Raw genomic sequence first — 22603 nt, forward strand, 5'->3', positions numbered from 1 at the left:
AACTCAAGGACATCATTCAAACACAGAACAAAGCCCATTTGAGGAATAGAGGAGGTTAATCAGTCATGACTGCACCTGGCAGAAATTGCGATAACACTCACAAGGATACATCCGCAGAACAAAGCTCTACTGAGGAAATGAGGAAATTAAAACAGTTATGACTAAATCTGGGCAGAAGATACACTTCATGTCCAACGACATTCCGATGAACAGAGTCTGCTGAGAGGGAACGAGAGAGGACTTCTCCAGGTTGACTTTGAGACGTCGTGACACATGCTGTAGAAGCGTAGACGTGTCTCGGATTCCTAATCCCTGGATAGTGTGCATATCAGGCAGTCCAAGTAAGGGAGCACCTTCATGCCCCTCGACTGCAGGGGTACAAGGGCCGCCTTCACTACACGTGTGAACACTCTCGGAGAGAGTGACAGCCCGAATAGGAGTACTCTGAATTGCCAGTTGCGACAGCTGTAGGCAAAACAGAGGAACTTCCCTGTGCTGAGGAGCAATAGGGACGTGGAAGTAAACGTCCTTCAGATCGATTGACGTGAACCATTCCCCTCAGGCGCTCGTCCTCAACACGGCCGACGTAGTCAGCAGAGTTTGACGGAGCACAGGGCCTGGAGAGGTTAGCAAACTTACGCCTTGCGTCATTAGGACGCATTGTGCGTTCCAGCGCTCCTGCTGCTGCCGAACCGAAAACTTGACCCGGAACCACAGGGAGGTGACACAGTTCCTTCCGGGAGGGCTCTTGCAAGGGAGATTGAGCCAACCAGACCTGACGGCCTCGAAAGGAGGAGCAAGTCCTTCAGCGCCATGTTACAGAACGATGTAGCCTCATCTACTTCGTTGTAGCTCAAAGCTGTGGATAAGCATGTAGGAGATGTGCCTGGGCGTTGGCCAGGCGTGCTACCACCGCTGCCGTGTTCTACGACTTATTGACCAGCTCGTCCATCAAGCTAGGGCATCTCACAGCCTCTTTAAAGGCTTCCTCAGAGGAGACGATGAGAGAAGCCACCGAATACTCCACATTAGGCAAACGGTCCAAATCAATAGGATTAAGAAACCGCATGTTTGCCAGGGCAAGGCCGTCCCCCAGGAGCCGAGGATAAACACTAAAATTGTACCAGCAGGAATGAAGGTCTGTCAAAAAAAGACAAGATTCCGGGATTCAAAAAGACTCAGTTGAGTAGTCCATCAGAGAGAGGCCACACTCAGTAGGAGGCTGAGAAAAGCCAGACGTGTCCAACTTTAAATGTTGGAAAGCGCATAACCATGCACACCAATTCTGCTCCAGCTGAAAAACGTTTAGAAGAAGAAGACAGGACAGTGGAAACAGAGTCCATTCCCGAATATGCCTAAGAATCCCGGATGGAGATGGCATCCTCGTAGTCCACTTGGGAGGGCAATTGGAGTGTTGCATACAGCATGTCCACCTCTACATAGGGCATTCATAAGGATTACCCAACTGAGCCTGTATAGCCATCATACTCGCCTCCAAACGGCTCAACTGCAAGGCAATCTGAGAGTCAGCCCGACTCTTCTTACTCCGATGGCCAGGGGCAGCAGGAGAAGCAGACCTGCGTTTTGCCCTCCCCCCGCGAGGGCGGGGGCATTGATATCTTTGTGTGGAAAAGGAGACAAAACTGGCCAATTCACCAACGGAACAAACAAACCCACAAATGTTCACAGCACACATCCAGCGACTGCGACGAAGAACAGCGGTAAATGCCGCGAGTAACAGCGCGAGAAGGTCAAAGAGACTGGGTTCCGGTTACGATACACTTTTATACATAAGGATCACGTCAGCCGGAACCCTGGAAATGTCCTTTTATGAATTATTTCTCGAGTGACGCATGCGCGTGGGGGATTTCCGTGCTGTTTCAACACCGCCACCTTGCGGTCGGGAGGGATGAAATAGAATAGCATTTCTAAAATATTTGAATAATCATGCTTCTGTCAAGTTTCAAGATGGGGTTGAGGACTCAAATATAGGGTGGCAGGAGAACCTGGGCAGTGATGCAGTCGAAAAAGTAATGTCATCAAATGAAAAGGCAAATATATCCAAAAGTCCAAAATTACAAGGATTAAGAAAGGCACGAATGCTGTGCTTGGACTTGTAGGGCGCATAGAACTTAAACGTTTTGTGTTGACTTCCCCTAGCACTACCATAATTCTAAAATCTAAGATCTCGCTGTCACGTAATTGCCTAATATGGTTATTACTCACTGTTTTGAGTAGCTAAAAAAAAGGCGCTCTTGCTTTTCTGAGTCTTTATTGATTTCCATTATTAGGCTTGTACTGCCAAAAACGTCATGACTCCATCACATCTAGTAGCCTATTATATACTAAAATATTTTACTATACCTTAAACTGCGTCGCCACATCTAGTTAGAGGTAACGCGTCTCCTTTCAGCCGGGGGTGGGCTGATCTTGTTTGGACAACAAGTGGACAACATGTGCTACCTAGAACACCCCTTTTTTTCTTTTATCACTCAGTTCCTTAGACCACAATATTAGATTTGGAAGAGGCATCTTGTTAAGGCAAGCAGGTCGCGGAAATGACTCTTGTAATGCAAATAAACAATGTCTTCACAGGTGCTTTCTTTAGCCTCTTCTCAGGGCATATTTATTTCTGCTCAAAAACTCGAGCAGAAATTGGCAGACAGCGCACCACTTCCTGTGGGCGTCTACAAAATAAAAGCCTCCTTTTTGCACAGAGAGTAAGAGCGCATTAATACAAATGCGTAACACATCTTTGTTGAATTACTGGTATAATTCTTTAATAAAATATATACAAGTTTCCTCCTGTACACATCATAAGCATATCATTTATACATGTATTTAAGGCAAGTTGTAAAATGTCTGAAGTCCTCTTGTTTATGCTTAACACATTTAAAAAATCATAAATCATGCTGTTTCTAAGTACTGTCTAAAATGTTCTCTATTTTCGATACTTTAAATGTATAGGATCGTATGCCAAGAACCTTTTCATGGAAGTAGTAGTAATATGGCGGCTATCAGAGGTGTGGACTCGAGTCATGTGACTTAGACTCGAGTCAGACTCGAGCCATGAATTTGACGACTTTAGACTTGAAAAAATGTTAAAAGACTTGCAACTCGACTTGGACTTGACCAACAATGACTTTTGACTTCACTCGGACTTGAGCCGTTTCACTTGAAAAGACTTGCTTCTTCCACCAAAACAAAAAGATTCAAATGTGTGTTTACAAGTAAGTTCCTCTCGGTGTGTGCGAGCTGGGCTGACAGTGCCGTCATTCAGACAGGGAAGCTGCGAAGGACAAACACACCCCGCCTATGCTAAAGCAAACTTCGAAATAAAGCTGACCAAATAACACATTGAAACCAATGCAATAGCCTTGGTGGATTTTACTTTGAAGTCTGCTTGCATAGTGGCGTGAACGCTAGCTTGACTACTTCCCTTTGACATTTTTGGCTTGCATTATGGACGTTTTTATTGAAATTACATATTTTCTACCACCATTATCATAATGCCACTGTTACGGCTGTCGGCTGGGGCCCGCTGGCGTCTACGCTCCCCTCGAGAGTGTGTGTGTTGGGTGGTGCCTATTTTGTTTATAATGCAGCATCAAATGTGCCAGCGCCACGTTTTTTATTGGACGATGGTGCGAAGCTCGTTCCTGGTTGGCGGCCGTCCCCGACTCCCTCGGCTGTGACAGCATCCGACCTCCCCCGCCAATCAACGAGCTACAACTGGCTGGACTGCCTGAATAAAAGCGCTGCTCTTCAGTCACTCAGGACGGCTGGGACTGCTACTTGTTGCTCGTGTTTCGTGTAAGATAGAACACTCGTTTGAGCATATCCTTGTTAACGCCATTTCCGGCTTTGTGTGTATTGTGTATTTGGTTATGAGCGTTTGGCTTTTGTGTGTATTTGGTTGAATCAGCAATTACTGCTCTTGCGTTTTCTTTCACTCAGTGTCACAATTAAAACTGTACAAGTTGATTCCACTACTCAAACTTCTCGTCTGTGTTACTTCCCTTCCCCTAGCAGAGCCGGTCGTAACAGCCACCCCGAAAGTATATTAAATAGCGAATTTAGGACGCAAAGAAATCACAAGTTAATTAGGCCGTCATTGCACGATACGGTACAAGTCTACAGCGTTCGTGGCTAGTAGCTAACTGTTAGCGTTAACATCGAGTGCCTGGCTAGCAACAGTAGTTTGACAGCTGTTGCTTGCTTGCTTTTCTTATTGTGGACCTATGCTACTTTGTAATCCACTCTCCCTGTTGATGAAAATGTACTTTAAATTGCACTTAGATGTATTTTTCATTATCGAAAATAAATAAATAGAACTTTGCCTTCATTTATAGTTATTTTATAACCCTAGCTAGCTAACACTAGCTTTAAAAAAAAAACATTCAAAGTGTCAAATATGGCCATTTCGATTTTAGAAACACAACTTCAAGTGCATTACAAGTGCAATATAACATAAGGCAGGATACCTTCACCTTGTTATTTTATACATGGACCATGTTATTTTATACATGGACCATGTATAAAATAATTATGTATCTTGCCTTACATTGCACTTAGAGTGGTGTTTCTAAATCCTGATGGCCATATTAGATATTTTGAGTTTATATATATATATATTTTTTTTTAATTTAATGAGCAAAAGCATTCTGTAAAATAAATTAAGACAAAGTTCCATTTATCTGATTTCCTTATTTTAATTTTTTCAATCCGATCCCTGACTTTAGTGATCAGTTGCACCACTAGTTACAAAAACCACTGGGTACAAAAACTATGAGGTGGTCAACAAAAAATGAATTGCAGTATGTCCAAGTTTAGATCACTGACGGAGAGGCAACAACTTCAAACTTCGTTCAACATCTGAAGTTGCACAAAGAATGATAAATAAGCTAATGTTAGTTACGATACGATACAATATACTTTTATTTTACCCGTGGGGAACTTTTTCCTGGACTCCGTCCAGCTGCAGTTTACAGTAAAGAGAAAACAACAGAATAGAAAGATAAAATTTAAATTAAATAAATAAGAAGTGCAGCAATAAGTAGAAGACTTCCCAGAAGTCTTCACAGAAGTGTACATGTGTAGAGAAGTACATACATGAGGACTGCACACACCCATATACACACACACACTCCTATATATATATATATATATATATATATATATATATATATACACATGAGTATGTACAGCACGGTTGCATATATTACACACACACACAACATTGCACCATATATCTTATTGCACTGGGTTAATGTCGGTTGTTAAGCAGTTTTATGGATGTCGGCAGGAATGAGTTCTTGTCGCGGTTCAGCCTGGTTCTGGGGGCCCTGAATCTCTTGCCGGAAGGCAGTAGCTAGAACTCATGATGCAGAATGTGAGTCGGGTCAGTAATAATTTTCTGTGCCAGTCCGGTGACGGACCGCTCATAAAGCATCTGTAGGGAAGGATGATTCCTGACCCCCATGATCTTCATGGCAGTCCGCACCAGACCGGCAATCTGTGACTTTGACTGCACAGTCAGGTTGCCGTACCAGGCCGCAATGCCGTATCTGATGATACTTTCCAATGCAGCCCGGTAGAACAACAGCATGATCCTCTGCTCCACTCCATAGACCCTAAGTCTGCGTAGGAAGTAGAGACGCTGTTGGAGTTTGGAGCAGAGACTTCCAACATGTACCCTCCAGCTGAGTGTGTTGTCGATGTGGACCCCCAGATACCTGTATGAACCCACCTGGCTGATGTGGTTGTTTTTAATGACGACTGACCTGTGGTCACCAACAGTTTTTGGATCAAATATCACCTCCTCTGTCTTCCCCACATTGAGTACAAGATGACTCTGGTCACACCACTGGACAAATTTCTCTATTTCTGAAAAATAGTCCAGTGGGCTACCGCCGGCCTGCAGCAAGCTGTGGTCACCAACAGTTTTTGGATCAAATATCACCTCCTCTGTCTTCCCCACATTGAGCACAAGATGACTCTGGTCACACCACTGGACAAATTTCTCTATTTCTGAGAAATAGTCCAGTGGGCTACCGCCGGCCTGCAGCAAGCTGTGGTCACCAACAGTTTTTGGATCAAATATCACCTCCTCTGTCTTCCCCACATTGAGCACAAGATGACTCTGGTCACACCACTGGACAAATTTCTCTATTTCTGAGAAATAGTCCAGTGGGCTACCACCGGCCTGCAGCAAGCTGTGGTCACCAACAGTTTTTGGATCAAATATCACCTCCTCTGTCTTCCCCACATTGAGCACAAGATGACTCTGGTCACACCACTGGACAAATTTCTCTATTTCTGAGAAATAGTCCAGTGGGCTACCGCCGGTCTGCAGCAAGCTGACGATAGCTGTGTCATCAGAGAACTTAATGATAAAGTTCTCTGGGTGTGATGTCACACAATCATTTGTGTACAACGTGAAGAGGACCGGGGAGCTGACGCAGCCATGTGGGGCGCCTGTGCTTTTATCAATCTGGGTTCCGAGAGGGAGCTGTTGACCTTGACTTGCTGTGTGCGCTGTGTCAGGAAGGAGTGATACCACCTCGAGATGTACGGGTTCACATTCATCTCCTTCAGTTTACCCAAAAGCAGGTGCGGCTGCATTGTGTTGAAGAGCTAAAGTCAACGAACAACACACGTGCATAAGTTTTCGGGCCGTCTAGGTGTTTGCTGACCAGATGTGTGATGCTGTTGATTGCATCGTCAGTGCCGCGACCCTGCTTGTAGGCAAACTGAAGGGAGTCTAAGTGTGCATCCACCTCCCCCCTGAGCCGAGTCACCATCAGCCTCTCGAAACACTTCATGACAATGGAAGTTAGAGCCACAGGCCTGAAGTCATTATTGACCACAGGACATTGTTTTTTAGGAACCGGGGTGATTACTGATTTTTTCCAGAGACTGGGAACGGAGTGTGAGTCCACAGATCTCTGGAAGATGGGCTGCCATGCCGCTGTGAGCTCCTCTGCACAGGATTTTAGCAGAAGGGCAGATATCCCATCCGGTCCTGAGGCCTTTTTTGTGCAGACAGACCTAAAAGCAGATTGGACGTCATGGGGATGAATCACCAGCCTTGAGTCCTGCTCATTCACTGAAATGGACCTCGGGACCTCCCCACATTCAGAGAAGAAGTCCTGGGTTTTGAATCTTAAATAAAAGTCATTCAGCTCCCTTGCCTTCTGGAGGTCATTTAGGGTGCTGAGACCTTTTTGAGCAGGAGTCAAGTTGGTGATCCTCCTCATGGTGTCCCACATTTTCTTGGAGTTGTTAGCAGCAAAGTGTTGTTCTATAGTCTCTTTGTGCTTCCTTTTTGCTTTTTTAAGCATGTGTTTGAGTTCTTTTTTAACCAGTTTGAGCTGGGCTCTGTCCTGGTTCTTAAATGCCCTTCTTTTGCGGTAAATACAGTCTTTAACCTCTTTAGTAATATACGGTTTGTTGTTGGGGTAAACAGTTATTTCCTTTGTTGGTATGATGTTGTCCACACAGAATTGAATATAGTCAGTTACAGCCACAGCAGCAGTATCCACATCCAGCCCATGAAAGGTATTCCACTCCATGCATAGGAAACATCCTTTAAGGGTCTCAATGCTGTCATGAGACCAGTATTTCTCTGTGGTTTTCTGCGTTTTAAAGATGTTTTGTAGGTTGAGATGAGGTGAATTGTGTTGTGGTCTGAGTTGGAGAGGAGGGGGCGGGCTCTACTCACATATGCGTTCTTTACGTTCCCAAAGCATTTGTCCAGGACTCTGTCTCCCCTTGTTCCACATTTTACATACTGATGAAAACCCGGGAGAGACAGCTCCAATTTGCAGTGGTTGAGGTCTCCTAAGATGAAAACCGGGGCCTCCGGGCACCGTCGCAGTTGTTGTTGAACGCAGTCGGAGATGAAGGCGGCGGCGCTGGCAGCGTTCCCGCTGGGCGGAACGTACACGGCGCAGAGGAAAATGTTTCCAAACTCCCTCGGCGGGTAACCCGGCCTCAGACTCTAGCAGAGAAGCTCCACGTCGGGGGTGCAGGTGATCTGCCGCACCGCGCAATTCCAACACCAGTTGTCGTTAATGTAAATACAGACGCCCCCACCTCTGCTTTTTCCCGACGCCTCAGACCTGTCGGCGCGAATGAGTGAGAATCCCTCGATCTCACACAAAGAGTCTGGGATGTCGCTGTGGAGCCATGTCTCCGTGAACACCATGGCGCAGATGTCCCGGTGCTCGCGGCAGGCTGAGGTGAGGCTCCTCAGCTCATCCAGCTTGCTCTTTAAGGACCTCACGTTGCCGAGCAGCAAGGAAGGCAGCGCTGGTCTGCATCCTCTCCTCCGGAGCCTTTGGCGTGCTCCACCTCGCTGTCCTCTCCTCCCGCGGGTCTGGGGGGTGGTGTGTCGCCTGTTGAGCGGAGGGCCCAGAGCGCGTCTCTGATGTAGGACAACAAAGCCATGTCGTTCCTTTGAAATGAATAGTTGTTTATCGGCTGATTATTGTTGCTAGCTGCGTAGTTAATGAAACTGTCAACTCACTGGTAACACATTGCAAACACAGAAATCTGTTGCATCATTCTGGGTTCACTCCCTGAGTCCCTGACTCCTACTTTGATGCTCACCCCAAATAATATAATCTATGATGTTGTTAAAATGACTCGAAAGGTCAAGGTCAAGGAAGTGTAGGACTGGTGAATTGCTTGAGACTTGTCAGTCTTGACCGGGACTTGAGGGCAAAGACTTGAGACTTACTTGTGACTTGCAAAGCAATGACTTACTCCCACCTCTGGCGGCTATCCAGTTATATACAAATCAGTGAAACAGAGTAACAACACATCCAATTTTGAGAACCGTCAGTTTGGCTCTGCGTTAAGAAACATGCTGAATGAGAAATATAAGACCTGTTAAGACATCTGTACACACACCTGAAGCACACTCTAACTTGAAAATCACAGAACTTTAGAACCCGCACATGGATCCCGCCCTCACCACACTCTGATCCATCCATATTTGGTCAATGTAAAGCAGCACATGAAAATGAATGAGCCTACTAATTAGAACACTTATATTGGGCATCAGGCCGTTGTTGATTCATTGTGTGGAGTGGACAGCTTGGCAGGTGCACGATTGTTTGAGGATAGAGCAAACGGGTGATTTAAATACATTTGTTTAACTCATTCAAACCCAAAAACGTATGAATATGTTTTTTTTAATATTTTGTCCTGCTCTCCCCAAAACGTATTTGTACATTTTTTATGTTTTATTTTTTTTAATGCAAGAGCATACGGAAGGCTTTAATGCAGCTTCTTACATGAGGAGGTCGCTTAAAGCAATGGTAGTAATTACAAAAACAGCCAGCAGGTGGTAGCAGAGTACAAGTGATCAGCCAGGGCCATGTTGCAACAAGCTCTTTTTCACAGTTGTTTCAATTGGTTTGTGAATAATGATGAAACTTAGCTATATTCTAATGCTAATTGCGGCAAAACGGAAACAGATACAAATATACTTTTTTTTCCTGATGAAAGAAGAGACTCTTCTCTTTCTTTTGTTTTTATAGCAACAGAACAGAGTATTTTGTGGACCTTGCAAAATCTGTCAAAATCCAGTAAAACAGCCGGGAGTGAAGAGGGTTCCTTCAGTGAAAATGGCTGGGAGTGAATGAGTTAATTATAGACATTGAATATTTATTACAGTAAGTATAATTTTAACTATTGTATGCCGTAAAGGTGTATATATATATTTGTTTTAACCCTTACCTTTTTAAAGGGTTAATTATAATGCACAACCATACTGTAGTTGCTTTTTAAGGACTGTAATTTCTTGCGATACAACTGTTACCTATGGTGGCGCTGAAGTGCAAAACGCAAAAACAAAAAAACTGACACGACTGCAAATCAAAAAACACAAACCACATAAAAATAAAAATAAACACCACAGCAAATCAAAAATCGCACAAATGAAAATGTAATCACAAACACAAATAAAAAGCACAAAATACAAAACAAAACAACAAAAAGCAATCGCAAGCATAAATCAAAAAACACAAACATAAAATATGAAATGAAAAACAAAAAAGTAATCGCAAACAAAAACCGGAACAAAACAATAAAAAGATTACCGCAAACACAAAATGAACAACCGCAAAATTTGCCAGAGCAACCGCGGGAGTAGTGCACATATTAAGCTCGCATTGAAGGAAGTGCTCGCACGCACCAAACGCCGGTGCGCACATCCAACCAAGCTGCACCTCACGTCCAATCAGTCGTGAGTATGGTTCCTCCTGCCCCCCACACACACCTACCAACTACTTCCGAAAATGTTGCGGTTGTTATTTTTGTGTTTGCCGTAACCTTTTTGTTGTTTTGTTGTGGTTTTTGTGTTTGTGTTTTTTGATTTGTGTTTGCATTACATTAAAATGTTTCTATATTGTTTTGTTTGTGTTTTTTTAATTTGTGTTTGCCTTTACTTTTTTTTTTCGTTTCATATTTTGTGTTTGTTTTTTTAATTTGTAATTGTGGTTCCAATTCCCTTTTTGTTTTTTGTGTTTGTGATTACCTTTTCATTTGTGTGACTTTTTTATTTGCAGTGGTGTTTGTTTTTGTGTTTTTTGATTTGCAGTCATGTCATTTTTTTGTTTTTGCGTTTTGCACTTCAGGGCCACCATGTGTTACATTAACTTTCTGGTTTTGTCTCTATCTTCTCTTGTAGATTTTTGCCAACTAATGAGCTGTGCACAAGAACAGCCAAGGGTAAGTTCAGCCTGCTTGGTGTCAAGTGTGTCAAATGTGTATTTCCAAACAGTGAAAAGTCAATTATGAAGAGAAGCATTGGCATACACAGCAGACATAAGACACATGAATGATTCTATGTTGGACTCAACTATTTCAATAAGTGCTGCTCAGTAAACACATATTATTTGTCACTAGGTTTGCAAATTGGGGAATTGAGAGAATAGGAAACTTTTCATGTGTCTAGAGTAAGACAAAGAAATGAATACAATTTCTGTTAGAACAGGCTCATGTTGTATATTGCAGGTTAAGGATATAATGGTGCTATTAATCCTCCATTTCCTTAAATTTTCATGCACACTACAGGCACTTAAAAATGAATGCTTTGATTTAACTTGTATGTCGAGGCATCTGCATGATGAGTGTGTTTTGGTCTCATTACTTACTTGTCAAGAGACCTGAGACTAGCAGTAAATCGGCAGCCTCATTATAAATTGTGTGGACTGTGTTCAGCTTGTTGATATCCACTTAATGAGTCAGGGATCTCTTCTCTTTGCTGTCTTCTTGTATCAGGGACCTTGAGGCGAGTGCTTTATTTTATTGCTGAATATATAAAAGTGGTTTATTTATATATATTTTTAATCGATTTTCAATAAGTATCCAGAAAAATGCAGCTACAGCAGCAGCGAGGGCGGCTCATTTTGGCTTTGATGTCATGCAGCACAGCTCTCATTAAATTGTGGGTACATTTTGAGTCTAAAAATAAACTTCCAGCTTCTGTGTTATTATTCATGCCATGGCATCTTATTGCAATCCCCTCTACACGCAGCTACCAGCCAATTTAATTCCTTTTGTAATTGTCTAAAGCCATAAAGATATGAATGAGTATTTCCTTCAGGATAATAGGGAAATGAGAAGAGCATAGATTGCACTTGCAGTTTGAATCTAGACACTGAATTGTTTTTATTGGTTATGTTGCCCTTGGGCATTTTTAAAAAGGAACACTTAAAACCAAATATTAAGCTCTTCAATAGCACTCTAAGCACATACACATAATGTTAAGTTTCCATTGTTTATTTTCTGTTAGTGAACCTTTGTGCTTTGCCTTACGCCATAAATATATGCAGACAATACAGGATTCTGCCACCCCTGTGCTATTAATACGGAACGATGTGATTCAAAAAGGCACAGCAATGCTCATTTAAGACACCCTCCATTTTATGGAATTTTAAAGTAGCTATCCCTCACATATAGTCTGCTTATTTTTAATGAAGCATGAAACTAGCTAAATTTACCAAACACTGGCAAGACCAGAAGTTTTTCACGGAGCCGCAGATGTGTCAAATCTGGGCACTCGTTTACTTGCTGGTTGAGTAGAAGCACCTGTAGCTAAAGCCAAACTGCAGCAGGGTTTTTTTCTGGAACAGGATTTGACACCTCTGCAAAACTGGTGCAGGAATTCCATTCACTGAAAGTTGTTCACTCTTTTTGTGCTCTTTCTAAAATGCCCCAAGACTACAACAAATGGTGCAAAAGCCCTGTCTAACAGAAATGTTTTATTCCAATTTAAAGGTTTTATGAGACAGGTATTTGACACTATCTTGGTGGCAAGAAACCACAGCTAAACCCCAATACACAAATATCCATTATTTGTTCTTAAACAAATATGTTTTTGAACAAGATGTTCAGACAAATATTTCTTTGGTTAATGAACTATACTTTGTATTGCGAAGTCACAGCATCCAAGCAGAATGCTTAGTTGTGCTTTCACTCATAAAGCATGAACATAGTTCACTATAATTGGAATTGTTTTGGTTTTCTCCCTAAATTAGGCCTCAGTATGGTTCCCAAAAAAGTATTTGTGTTGTTAGGAAGCCCTGGAAAGATTTGCGTTCAGACACCGTCCGATGAGCTCTTTGTGCGGGTGCTTGGCACGAACTATCAGGAAAATGTGTTTTATTTCCTCTTTTTCCTTCTGAAAAGCTATAAATGCTCTGCTTTGCAGTACAAAGGATCAGTTCTGTTCCTAGGGCTGCGGAAATGTTCCTGCTTCTGCATGTACCAGACTAACGCAGTATGGAGAAGTGTGATTTTGGAATGCAATGTGTCCTCATTGACTTACACATACTATATACATGTGCACATCAGGTGCATTTTTTCAACACTTTGGAGGACATTAATTTCTATGGATAATATTGTAAAATGAGTTTGAAATTATATGAAACAGTTTTAGGATCACATTTTATGGTATATTTATGGTTTCAGTATTTATAGACATAATTTTAATCCATGTTAAAAGGGACATCTATTACTCTATTTCCGGCAAAGCTCGGTCCCTATTACTGGCCATATTCCTAACTCACCTATTAAACAAATGTGTATAAACAAAAGCCTAAAAGTTAGTTCTCTAAATTTAAGTTGATACTTTTTCAAGTGATGTCCTTTTTGTTTGCAGCAATATAATATGGTGTATTTCATTTGGTAATAGTCCATAGCGATTAAAGCCCCAGCATAAGACTGTAAAGCAAAATTATTCATGCTATAGGACTCTGTTTCATGAATGAAGAACTCAACAAATCCATCAGATTAACACCGAATTTCCCGAGAGGTCTGTATATATGTTTTTGGGGAGAAAAGTGAGAGTGGGCTGCATTTCTCCCAGCTTTATTAAGATTCAAGCGGTTGCAGCTCAAAAGAAACGATCATTAGAATCAATATTCAATTTGAGAGCAGCTGCTTGTGATGTGGGGCGGCGCTTCATAAAAATGTCAAAAAGATTTAGTTGTGACATACACTGGTGGGATGACTTGCATTTGTTGATATTGATTTGATACGATATAGAAAATATCTGAAAGTTACAGCAACTACATTAATATGCAAATATGAAATGAAATACAACAGGAATAAAATAGCATGAGACAATGCTATGCAATATATCAGTTGGAAAATGTAATATAATCATGTATATTTTGCCTCAAAATTTTGGGTGTTTGCTTTTCATTCAGGCAGCACGGTGGCTGACTGGTTAGCACGTCCGCCTCCCAGTGCTGAGGACGTGAGATCGAGTCCGGGCTTCGGCCACTCCTGGGTGGAGTTTGCATGTTCTCCCCGTGCTTGCGTGGGTTTTCACCGGGTACTCCGGTTTCCTCCCACATTCCAAAGACATGCATGGCAGGTTAATTGAACACTCCAAATTGTCCATAGGTGTGATTGTGAGTATGGTTGTTTGTCTCTGTGTGCCCTGTGATTGGCTGGCAACCAGTTCAGGGTGTACCCTGCCTACTGCCCGAAGCCAGCTGGGATAGGCTCCAGCACCTCCGCGACCCTTGTGAGGAAAAGCGGTCAAGAAAATGGATGGATGGATGGATGCTTTTCATTCAGATATATTAGTCTAAATTAGTCATTCAGAAGTTTGTGGTTATAATAATAAAAATTGTAATCATAATGCATCGGATTTATATAGCGCTTTTCTAGACACTCAAAGACGCTTTACAATGGAATGGATACATTATTCATGCACTCACACATTCACACTGTGGTGGCGGTAAGCTACTCAAGTAGCCACAGCTGCCATGGGGCAGGTTGACGGAAGAGTGGCTAACAGTGTGCGCCTACGGCCACTCCAACCACCACCAAAAACTCGCACCTTCCATACACCAGTTTGAGTAGCACTGGAGGCAATGTGTGTGAAGTGCCTTGCCCAAGGACACAACGACACATGACTTGGGGAGAGCAGGGATCAAACAGCCGACCTTCTGGTTACTGAACGACCGTCTCTATACCCTGAGCCAATATATTGATTCTCAACTCATCTTAAAATATCTTGATCCAAAGTGTTAGCCTGTGTTCACATTTATTGGGTTGATTTTGGATTGCATTAAAAAAATTAGTAATCACATATTTTATCAAAGGTAATATAAGCTACTGTATAAAAATTCAATTATGTACAGTACATTCATAAGTAGGTCAAAGCATGACTCAAAAGACCTCTTATGATGAGTAACATAAATGGATTTTGTTTTCCCTTGCCCTGATGCGGGTCACCCACTGGAGCCAATCCTGGAGGTGGGGCTCGAAGGCAAGCATCTGGTGGTCGGGCCTTCACCCATGGGGCCCGGCCGGGCACAGCTCGAAAAAGCAACGTGAGTGCCCCTTACGATAGACTCACCACTTGTGGGAGGGGCCAAAGGGGTTGGGTGCATCGTGGCAGGGAACCTTGGCAGTCCAGGCTACAGAAGCTAGCCTTTGGGACACACACAGCTTGGGCTCTGGTACCAGTTTTCACGAGAGGGGTTGGACTCTCCCACTCTAGAGTTGCCCACGGTGAGAGGCGCAGAGCAGGTGTGGGCATACTTATTGCCTCCCGGCTTGGCACATGTTCTTTGGGGTTTTATCCGGTAGATGATAGGGAAGCCTCCCTCTGCCTTCGGGTGGGGGGACAGGTCCTGACTAGTGATGCACCGAGTATTCGGCCACCGAAAATTGCTATTTTTGCCATTTTTTCGGCTTTCGGCTGAAATAAAATTAAAGACGAAAAAATATGGCCGAAATAGAATGTTGTGGTGACGAGAGCAAAAACCGCTGCAGGTTTGAATTAAACAGCGAATGCGGGGGTGAGTGTCCGCCTCAATTCTCACTGGCTTTTCAGCGTGTGAGTTTGCACCAATCGGTTGCAGCAGCTCCCGTGGTCATTATGCACACCGGAGGGGAGGGGCGTCACTTGGTGTACAACATTTAAGGGGGTCGAAAAAAGACAGAACTGCCGTGTACTGCAGTACAGGTGAGCCACTCTTTCTCCTGCAGCGCCTTCCCTTTTTTGTATTTAATTATTTTTAAACTTTGGTGAATGTGTGGATTTTAAGTGCGCCGCACTTTGGCCCGCCGCACAGATCCGTGCCCAGCTGAGCAATGATCGTAAAAATTGGCATAATTTTTTTTCGGCAAAAGCATTTCTCATTTTTGTTTTTCGGTTTTGGCCCAAAATTGTCATTTCGGTGCATTCCTAGTCCTGACTGTTGTTTGTGCCTATGCACCAAACAGCAGTTCAGAGTACCCACCCTTTTTGGAGTCCCTGGAGGGTATGCTGGAGAGCGCTCCCTCTGGGTACTCCCTCGTTCTGCTGGAGGATTTCAATACTCACGTGGGCAATGACAGTGAGACCTGGAGGGGCGTGATTGGGAGGAACGGCCTCCCTGATCACAACCCAGGCAGTGTTCTGTTATTGTGCTCGTCACAAATTGTTCATAAGGAACACCATGTTCAAACATTTGGGTGTCCATATGTGCACTTGACTTCAGGACACCCTGGGCCGCAGTTCCATGGTTGACTTTGTGGTTGTGTCATCAAATTTGCAGCTGCATGTTTTGGACACTCGGTTGAAGAGATGGGTGGAGCTGTCTACTGATCACCACCTCGTGGCGTGTTGGCTTCGATGGCGGGGTAAGATGCTGGTCCGACCGGGCAGGCCCAAACGTATTGTGAGGGTCTGCTGGGAACGTCTGGCAGAATCCCCTGTCAGAAAGAGTTTTAACACCCACCTCCGGCAGAACTTCTCCCTTATCCCGAGGGAAGCGGGGGAAATTGAGTCCGAGTGGACCATGTTCCGCGCCTCCATTGTTGAGGCGGCCGATAGGAGCTGTGGCCGTAAGGTAGTCAGAAACCTGTCGTGGCGACAATGTCTGAACCCGCTGGTGGACACCAGCGGTAAAGGATGCCGTAAAACTGAAGGAGTCCTATGAGGCCTTTTTGGCCTGTGGGACTCTGGAGGCTGCTGACTGATACTGGCTGGCCAAACTGATCGCAGCTTCGTCGGTCGCTGAGGCAAAAACTCGGACATGGGAGGAGTTCAGCGAAGCCATAGAAAACGACTTCCGGACGGCTTCAAGAAAATTCCGGTCCACCATCTGGCATCTCAGGTCGGGGAAGCAGTGCACCATTAACACTGTCTATAGTGAAGATGGTACCTCAACTCGTAGCATTGTGAATCAGGGAGAATACTTCGAAGACCTCATTAATTCCACCAACATGCCTTCCTCCTAGGAAGCAGAGTCTGGGGACTCTGAGGTGGGCTCTCCTATTTCTGGGGTTGAAGTCACTGAGCTGGTTGAAAAGCTCCTTCATGGCAAGGCCTCGAGGGTTGATGAGATCCTAAAGGCTCTGGATGTTGTGGGGCTGTCGTGGTTGACACGCCTCTACATCATCGCGTGGACATCGGGGACAGTGCCTCTGGAATGACAGACCAGGGTGGTGGTCCCCCTTTTTAAGAAGTGGGACCGGAGGGTGTGTTCCAACTACAGAAGCATCACAATCCTCAGCCTCCCTGGTAAGGTCTATTCAGGGGTGCTGGAGAGGAGGGTCCGCCGGTAAGTCAAACCTTGGATTCAGGAGAAGCAGTGTTGTTTTTGTCCCAGCCGTGGAACAGTGGACAAGCTCTACACCCTCGACAGGGCCCTCGAGGACGTTCGCTTATGGGAGTTCGCCTAATCAGTCAACATGTGTTTTTTGTGGACTTGGAGTAGGTGTTCAACAGTGTCCCTCGGGGAGTCCTGTGGGGGGAGCTTCGAGAGTTCAGGATACCAATCCCCCTGATACGGGCTGTTCGGTCCCTTTACGGCTGGTGTCAGCGTTTGGGCTGCATTGTCGGAAGTAAGACGGATTCGTTTCCAGTGATGGTTGGACTCCACCAAGGCTGCCCTTTGTCACCGATTCTGTTCATGACTTTTATGGAGACAATTTCTAGGCGCAGCTGAGGTGTCGAGAGAGCCCAGTGTAGTGGCCTCAGCATTGTAACTCTGCTTTTCGCAGATGATGTGTTACTGTTGGGCTTCTTCAAGCCGTGACCTCCAACTCTCACTGGAGCGGTTCACATTTTGCTAACTTCACAAATGTGTTTATTTATTTTTTTGTTTTTTAGACAGCAACAGTTTCCTCCTTGGTATTTTCACACAAACCCCAGTCTTGTTTAATGTTTTATGTATGGTAGCTTTATCAACAGATGTTGGCCAGTGTTTTCTACAAGTTTTCAGCTACTGACACGCTAACATTCTTTTTTACCTCATTTTCCATTTATAGAACATTTGTTTAACCGTGGACTGGTAAACATCAAGACTTTGAGATACTTTTGTAACTTTTCCAGCTTTAAACAAGTTTCCATACAAAGTTCTGAAATCAAACCTGATCAAGATGCTGCAGCAGATGCTAAGAGAGCTATTCACGCCACACATCTACGGGATTTTGCTGATCTGCAAACAGTTTTGTAAAGATGAAATTCATCCAGATCATTGTGGACATCTAATCTAAAACTAAAATAAAGATTTATAATTAAAGTTATTGCTGCCAAAGAAGGGTCAACCAGTTATTGAATCCAAGGGTTTTCTTACTTTTTCCTCAGGTTACTTTCACCAAAAAGAAAACCTAAGAAACATATTTTTCGGTTTCCACTAATACTATAAAATGCACATTATGCATTACTAATATCAATATATATATTTTTAAGGGAATTATGTAATTTGGAGTGCAAGTGTAACCACCCTGTTTCTTCAGTTCCAAAAGATGAATTCCAAGATCCAGAAAATTTTGATTATATCTAATACATATATCTTCATTTTCCAATCAGTCGGAAAAGGGTGGAGTGCCCTCTCCGGGTTGGAACTGAGATTCTACCCCAAGTGGAGGAGTTCAAGTATCTTGGGGTCTTGTTCACGAGTAGGGGCAGCATGAAGCGAGAAATCGACAGGCAGATTGGTGCTGCGTCTGCTGTGATGCGGACTCTGTATCGGTCCGTTTTGGAGAAGAAGGAAATGAGCCAAAAGGCAAAGCTCTCGATTTACCAGTCGATCTACGTTAAATTTTTTCACCTGAATTTAAAGACATTTACACTTGGGGATGACTTAACTTCTGTTGACAGCTTTTTCCATTTGTGTGCTGCATAACATCTAAGTGCTGCTTTAGCATGTTTACTTCGAACTCTGGCTCCACTAATTGACCGGAGTCTGTAAACCACAAAGCCGTACTGGGTTTATATTTAATTTAAAAAATCACAATATAGTCCAAAATATCAAACTGAGAACAAGCAGAACTGTGAGATATTTTTTTATATATATTAGATATTTGTTTTTGTACAATGTATGCTCTATATATGAAGTCATAAGCTTTCACCATATTAGCACACATATATAATATTATAGCTATAATTTTTAATGGTCAGCGCAATGATGAACTAAATCTGGTGTTATGTTGTCTAAAATTCACCACTTCTACAAGGGCACAAAACATTGGTTTACTTTGGGAGTCAATTATCCAACACTTCCTTCTCGCTGCCTGTCCAGGTGCGCTGTACACAACAGCAGAACTTAAAAAAATATATATATGAAAAAGACTTAAGGGAGCAGGACTGGTTGACATTTATTAATGGCAGGAACTGTAGCTTGGTGAACACAGAACTTGGAATCGTTTTATACAGTTTGGGGTGAAGTGAAAGTACTTTATATAATGACCAATCCGTGTAGAAACATTTTTTAGCTTTTTTTTAAAGTTAGGAATTGAATGTATTGTGTTTTTTGTTGACTCTAAACTTGCTGAAATTCTTGATGAAGTTTTTGTGTTGATATGTATATATGTTATGTGTACAGTTTTTTATCAAAAAATAATTTAACATTTATTGGATTAAATTCTGGTTAATATTAATGAATCAGATTTAGTTGATGTGAGAGTATTAATTGTCCTCTTGTGGTGAGCAGGAGCCTATCAGGTTGGCTTTGGGCAAGAAGAAGGATAAACCATCCATCCATTTATCCATCCATCCATCCATCCATCCATCCATCATCTACAGCTTATCCGGGGTCGGGTCGCAGGGGCAGCAGCTTCTCCCCAGCCACTTCAGCCAGCTCGTCCGACGGGATCCCAAGGCATTCCCAGGCCAGCCTAGAGACGTAGTCTCTCCAGCGTGGGACATGCCCAGAACACCACCCCAGGGAGGCGTCCAGGAGGCATCCGAACCAGATGCCCAAGCCACCTCAACTGGTTCCTGTCAATGCAGAGGAGTAGCAGCTGAGGAGTATGATCCCTCTATAGTTGTAACACACACCCTCCGGTCCCCCTTCTTAAAAAGGGGGACCACCACCCCGGTCTGCCAATCCAGAGGCACTGTCCCCTATGTCACGCGATGTTGTAGAGGCATGTCAACCACGAAAGCCCCACAAAATACAGAGCCCTTAGTAACTCCAGACGGATCTCATCCACCCCCGGGGCCCTGCCACCGAGGAGCTTTCCAACACCAGACATAGAGGAGCCCACATCAGAGTCCACAGACCCTGCTTCCTCAAAGGAAGGCGTGTCGGTGGAATTGAGGAGTTCTTCGAAGTATTCTCCCCACCGATTCACGACGTCCCGAGTTGAGGTCAGCAGCACCCCATCTCCACTAAACACAGTGTTTATGGCGCACTGCTTTCCTCTCCTGAGACGCCAGATGGTGGACCAGAATTTATTCAAAGCCGTCCGAAAGTCGTTTTCCATTGCCTCACCGAACTCCTCCCATGTCCGAGTTTTTGCCTCAGCGACCGCCAAAGCCACATTCCGCTTGGCCAGCCGGTACCTGTCAGCAGCCTCCGGAGTCCCACAGGCCAAAAAGGCCCAACATGACTCCTTCTTCAGCTTGACGGCATCCCAGCGGGTTCGGGGATTGCTACCACGACAGGCACCAACCACCTTACGGCCACAGCTCCAATCGGCCGCCTCGACAATGGAAGCGCGGAACATGGTCCATTCGGACTCAATTTCCCCCGCTTCCCTCAGGATAAGGGAGAAGTTCTGCCGGAGGTGGGTGTTGAAACACTTTCTGACAGGGGATTCTGCCAGACGTTCCCAGCAGACCCTCACAATACGTTTGGGTCTGCCCGGTCGGACCAGCATCTTACCCCGCCATCGGAGCCAACACACCACAAGGTGGTGATCAGTTGACAGCTCCGCCCCTCTATTAACCCGAGTGTCCAACACATACGCCCGCAAATCCGACAACACGACTACAAAGTCGATCATTGAACTGCGGCCAAGGGTGTCCTGGTGCCAAGTGCACATATGGACACCCTTGTGTTTGAACATGGTGTTCGTTATGGTCAGTCCGTGGCGAGCACAGAAGTCCAATAACAAAACACCGCTCTGGTTTTGATCGGGAGGGCCGTTCCCCCCAATCACGCCCCTCCAGGTCTCACTGTTATTACCCACTTGAGCGTTGAAGTCCCCCAGCAGAACAAGGGAGTCCCCCGGTGAAGCGCTCTCCAGCACACCCTCCAAGGACTCCAGAAAGGGTGGGTACTCTCCTGTTCGGTGCATAAGCGCAAACAACAGTCAGGACCCGTTCCCCCACCCGAAGGCGGAGGGATGCTACCCTCTCATTCACCAGGTAAACCCCAACGTACAGGCGCCTAGCCGGGGGGCAATGAGTATGCCCACACCTGCGTCATCATGCTTCTCTCACCGTGGAAGAGAGTCCAGCTCCTCTCGAGAGGATTGGTACCAGAACCCAAGCCGTCTGTGGGGGCGAGTCCGACTATATCTAGTCAGAACTTCTCAGCCTCGCACACAAGCTCGGGCTCCTTCCCTGCCAGAGCTAGCTTCAGTAGCCGGGGGTCGGACCGCCAAGGCCCCCGCCTTTAGCTGCCACCCAACTCACTGCGCACCCGACCCCTTTGGCCCCTCCCACCGGTGGTGAGCCCATGGGAAGGGGGACCCACGTTGCCTTTTCGGGCTGTGCCCGGCCGGGCCCCATGGGTATAGGCCACCAGACGCTCGCCTTCGAGCCCCACCTCCAGGCCTGGCTCCATAAGGGGGCTCCGGTGACCCGCGTCCAGGCAAGGGAAACGAAGATCCAAAGTTTGCGTTCATCATTGGGGTCTTTTGAGCCATGCTTTGTCTGGTCCCTCACCTAGGACCTGTTTGCCATGGGTGACCCTACCAGGGGCATGAAGTGGATTCGAGCGATTCAGCGGGATTAATTAAAGACCATTTTACTATCAGGAAAGGGCAGCACTCAAGCCTACAGTAGCATTTCACCTCTGAGGATTTTGTGTTGGGGCTAAAGTGTCAGATGTCCGAAACCCGAGGCTGTTCCAAGCCTTTTCCCTTGGATTAACTTTACGGCACCTCCTACAAGGGAATCTGTGCTTTTGATTGATGGGATGCCGCTGCAAGCAAACGAGCCCTTACCGGAAACTTGGTCAGTACATACTGGGATTATGACACACGTTTAAACACACACACACATCACACGTCCACACTGTCATCATCATCATCATTGAAAACAGACGATAATACTTAAATAAGGTCGTTTATATCGTTACTATGAATTAGGCCAACAGAGTTAGCGGTTACCTTCTTACCTTATGAGAGACTGTGGGGGATTTTCAGAAAACTACAACCAATCGTAAGCAAACCGATCATATTGCTATTTTAAGAGACTGATGTAGCCCAATGTAAAGTCGCATGCCCAGTTCAACCTCTGAAAATATAAAAACAATCGCCACAGTATTTTGGATTATATTGGCATTCAGCCTTCCTACCCATAGACGCTCACTATACAAATCTTAACGTGTTAACTATGACCAATCGCCACCAAAAGTGATATGCACATCTCTAATTTAGGCCTACATCAATCTCTTAAAATAGCTATGCTGCCTTAGACATACTCTTGTTACTTTATGTTAAGGGGCTTCAAAAAGAAAACAAATAAGAGAAAATTCTCACTGGGGGTAAAAAAATTGGCTGGTGGAAATTGTGTTTGGCTATAACTTTAGAGAGTCACCAGCCACATTAGCTGGTCATCAAAAAAGTCAATTTAGAGCCCTATATATATATATATATATATATATATATATATGTATATCAGTAC

General features: G+C 44.5%; 1 protein-coding gene across 1 annotated transcript in view; it reads left to right on the top strand.

Moving 5' to 3' along the window:
• The window catches only part of rbfox1 (RNA binding fox-1 homolog 1), a 351722-nt gene that overhangs the window by 166562 nt on the left and 162557 nt on the right, over nt 1-22603 (top strand). Inside the window, exon 3 of the mRNA XM_077556739.1 lies at nt 10700-10740. Coding sequence (XP_077412865.1) covers nt 10714-10740 — 27 coding nt within the window. The 5' untranslated portion in view covers nt 10700-10713. The remainder of the gene's footprint in view (nt 1-10699; nt 10741-22603) is intronic.

This window comes from Vanacampus margaritifer, chromosome 2 (genome assembly GCF_051991255.1).
Source record: "Vanacampus margaritifer isolate UIUO_Vmar chromosome 2, RoL_Vmar_1.0, whole genome shotgun sequence".
Classification (NCBI taxonomy): domain Eukaryota; kingdom Metazoa; phylum Chordata; class Actinopteri; order Syngnathiformes; family Syngnathidae; genus Vanacampus; species Vanacampus margaritifer.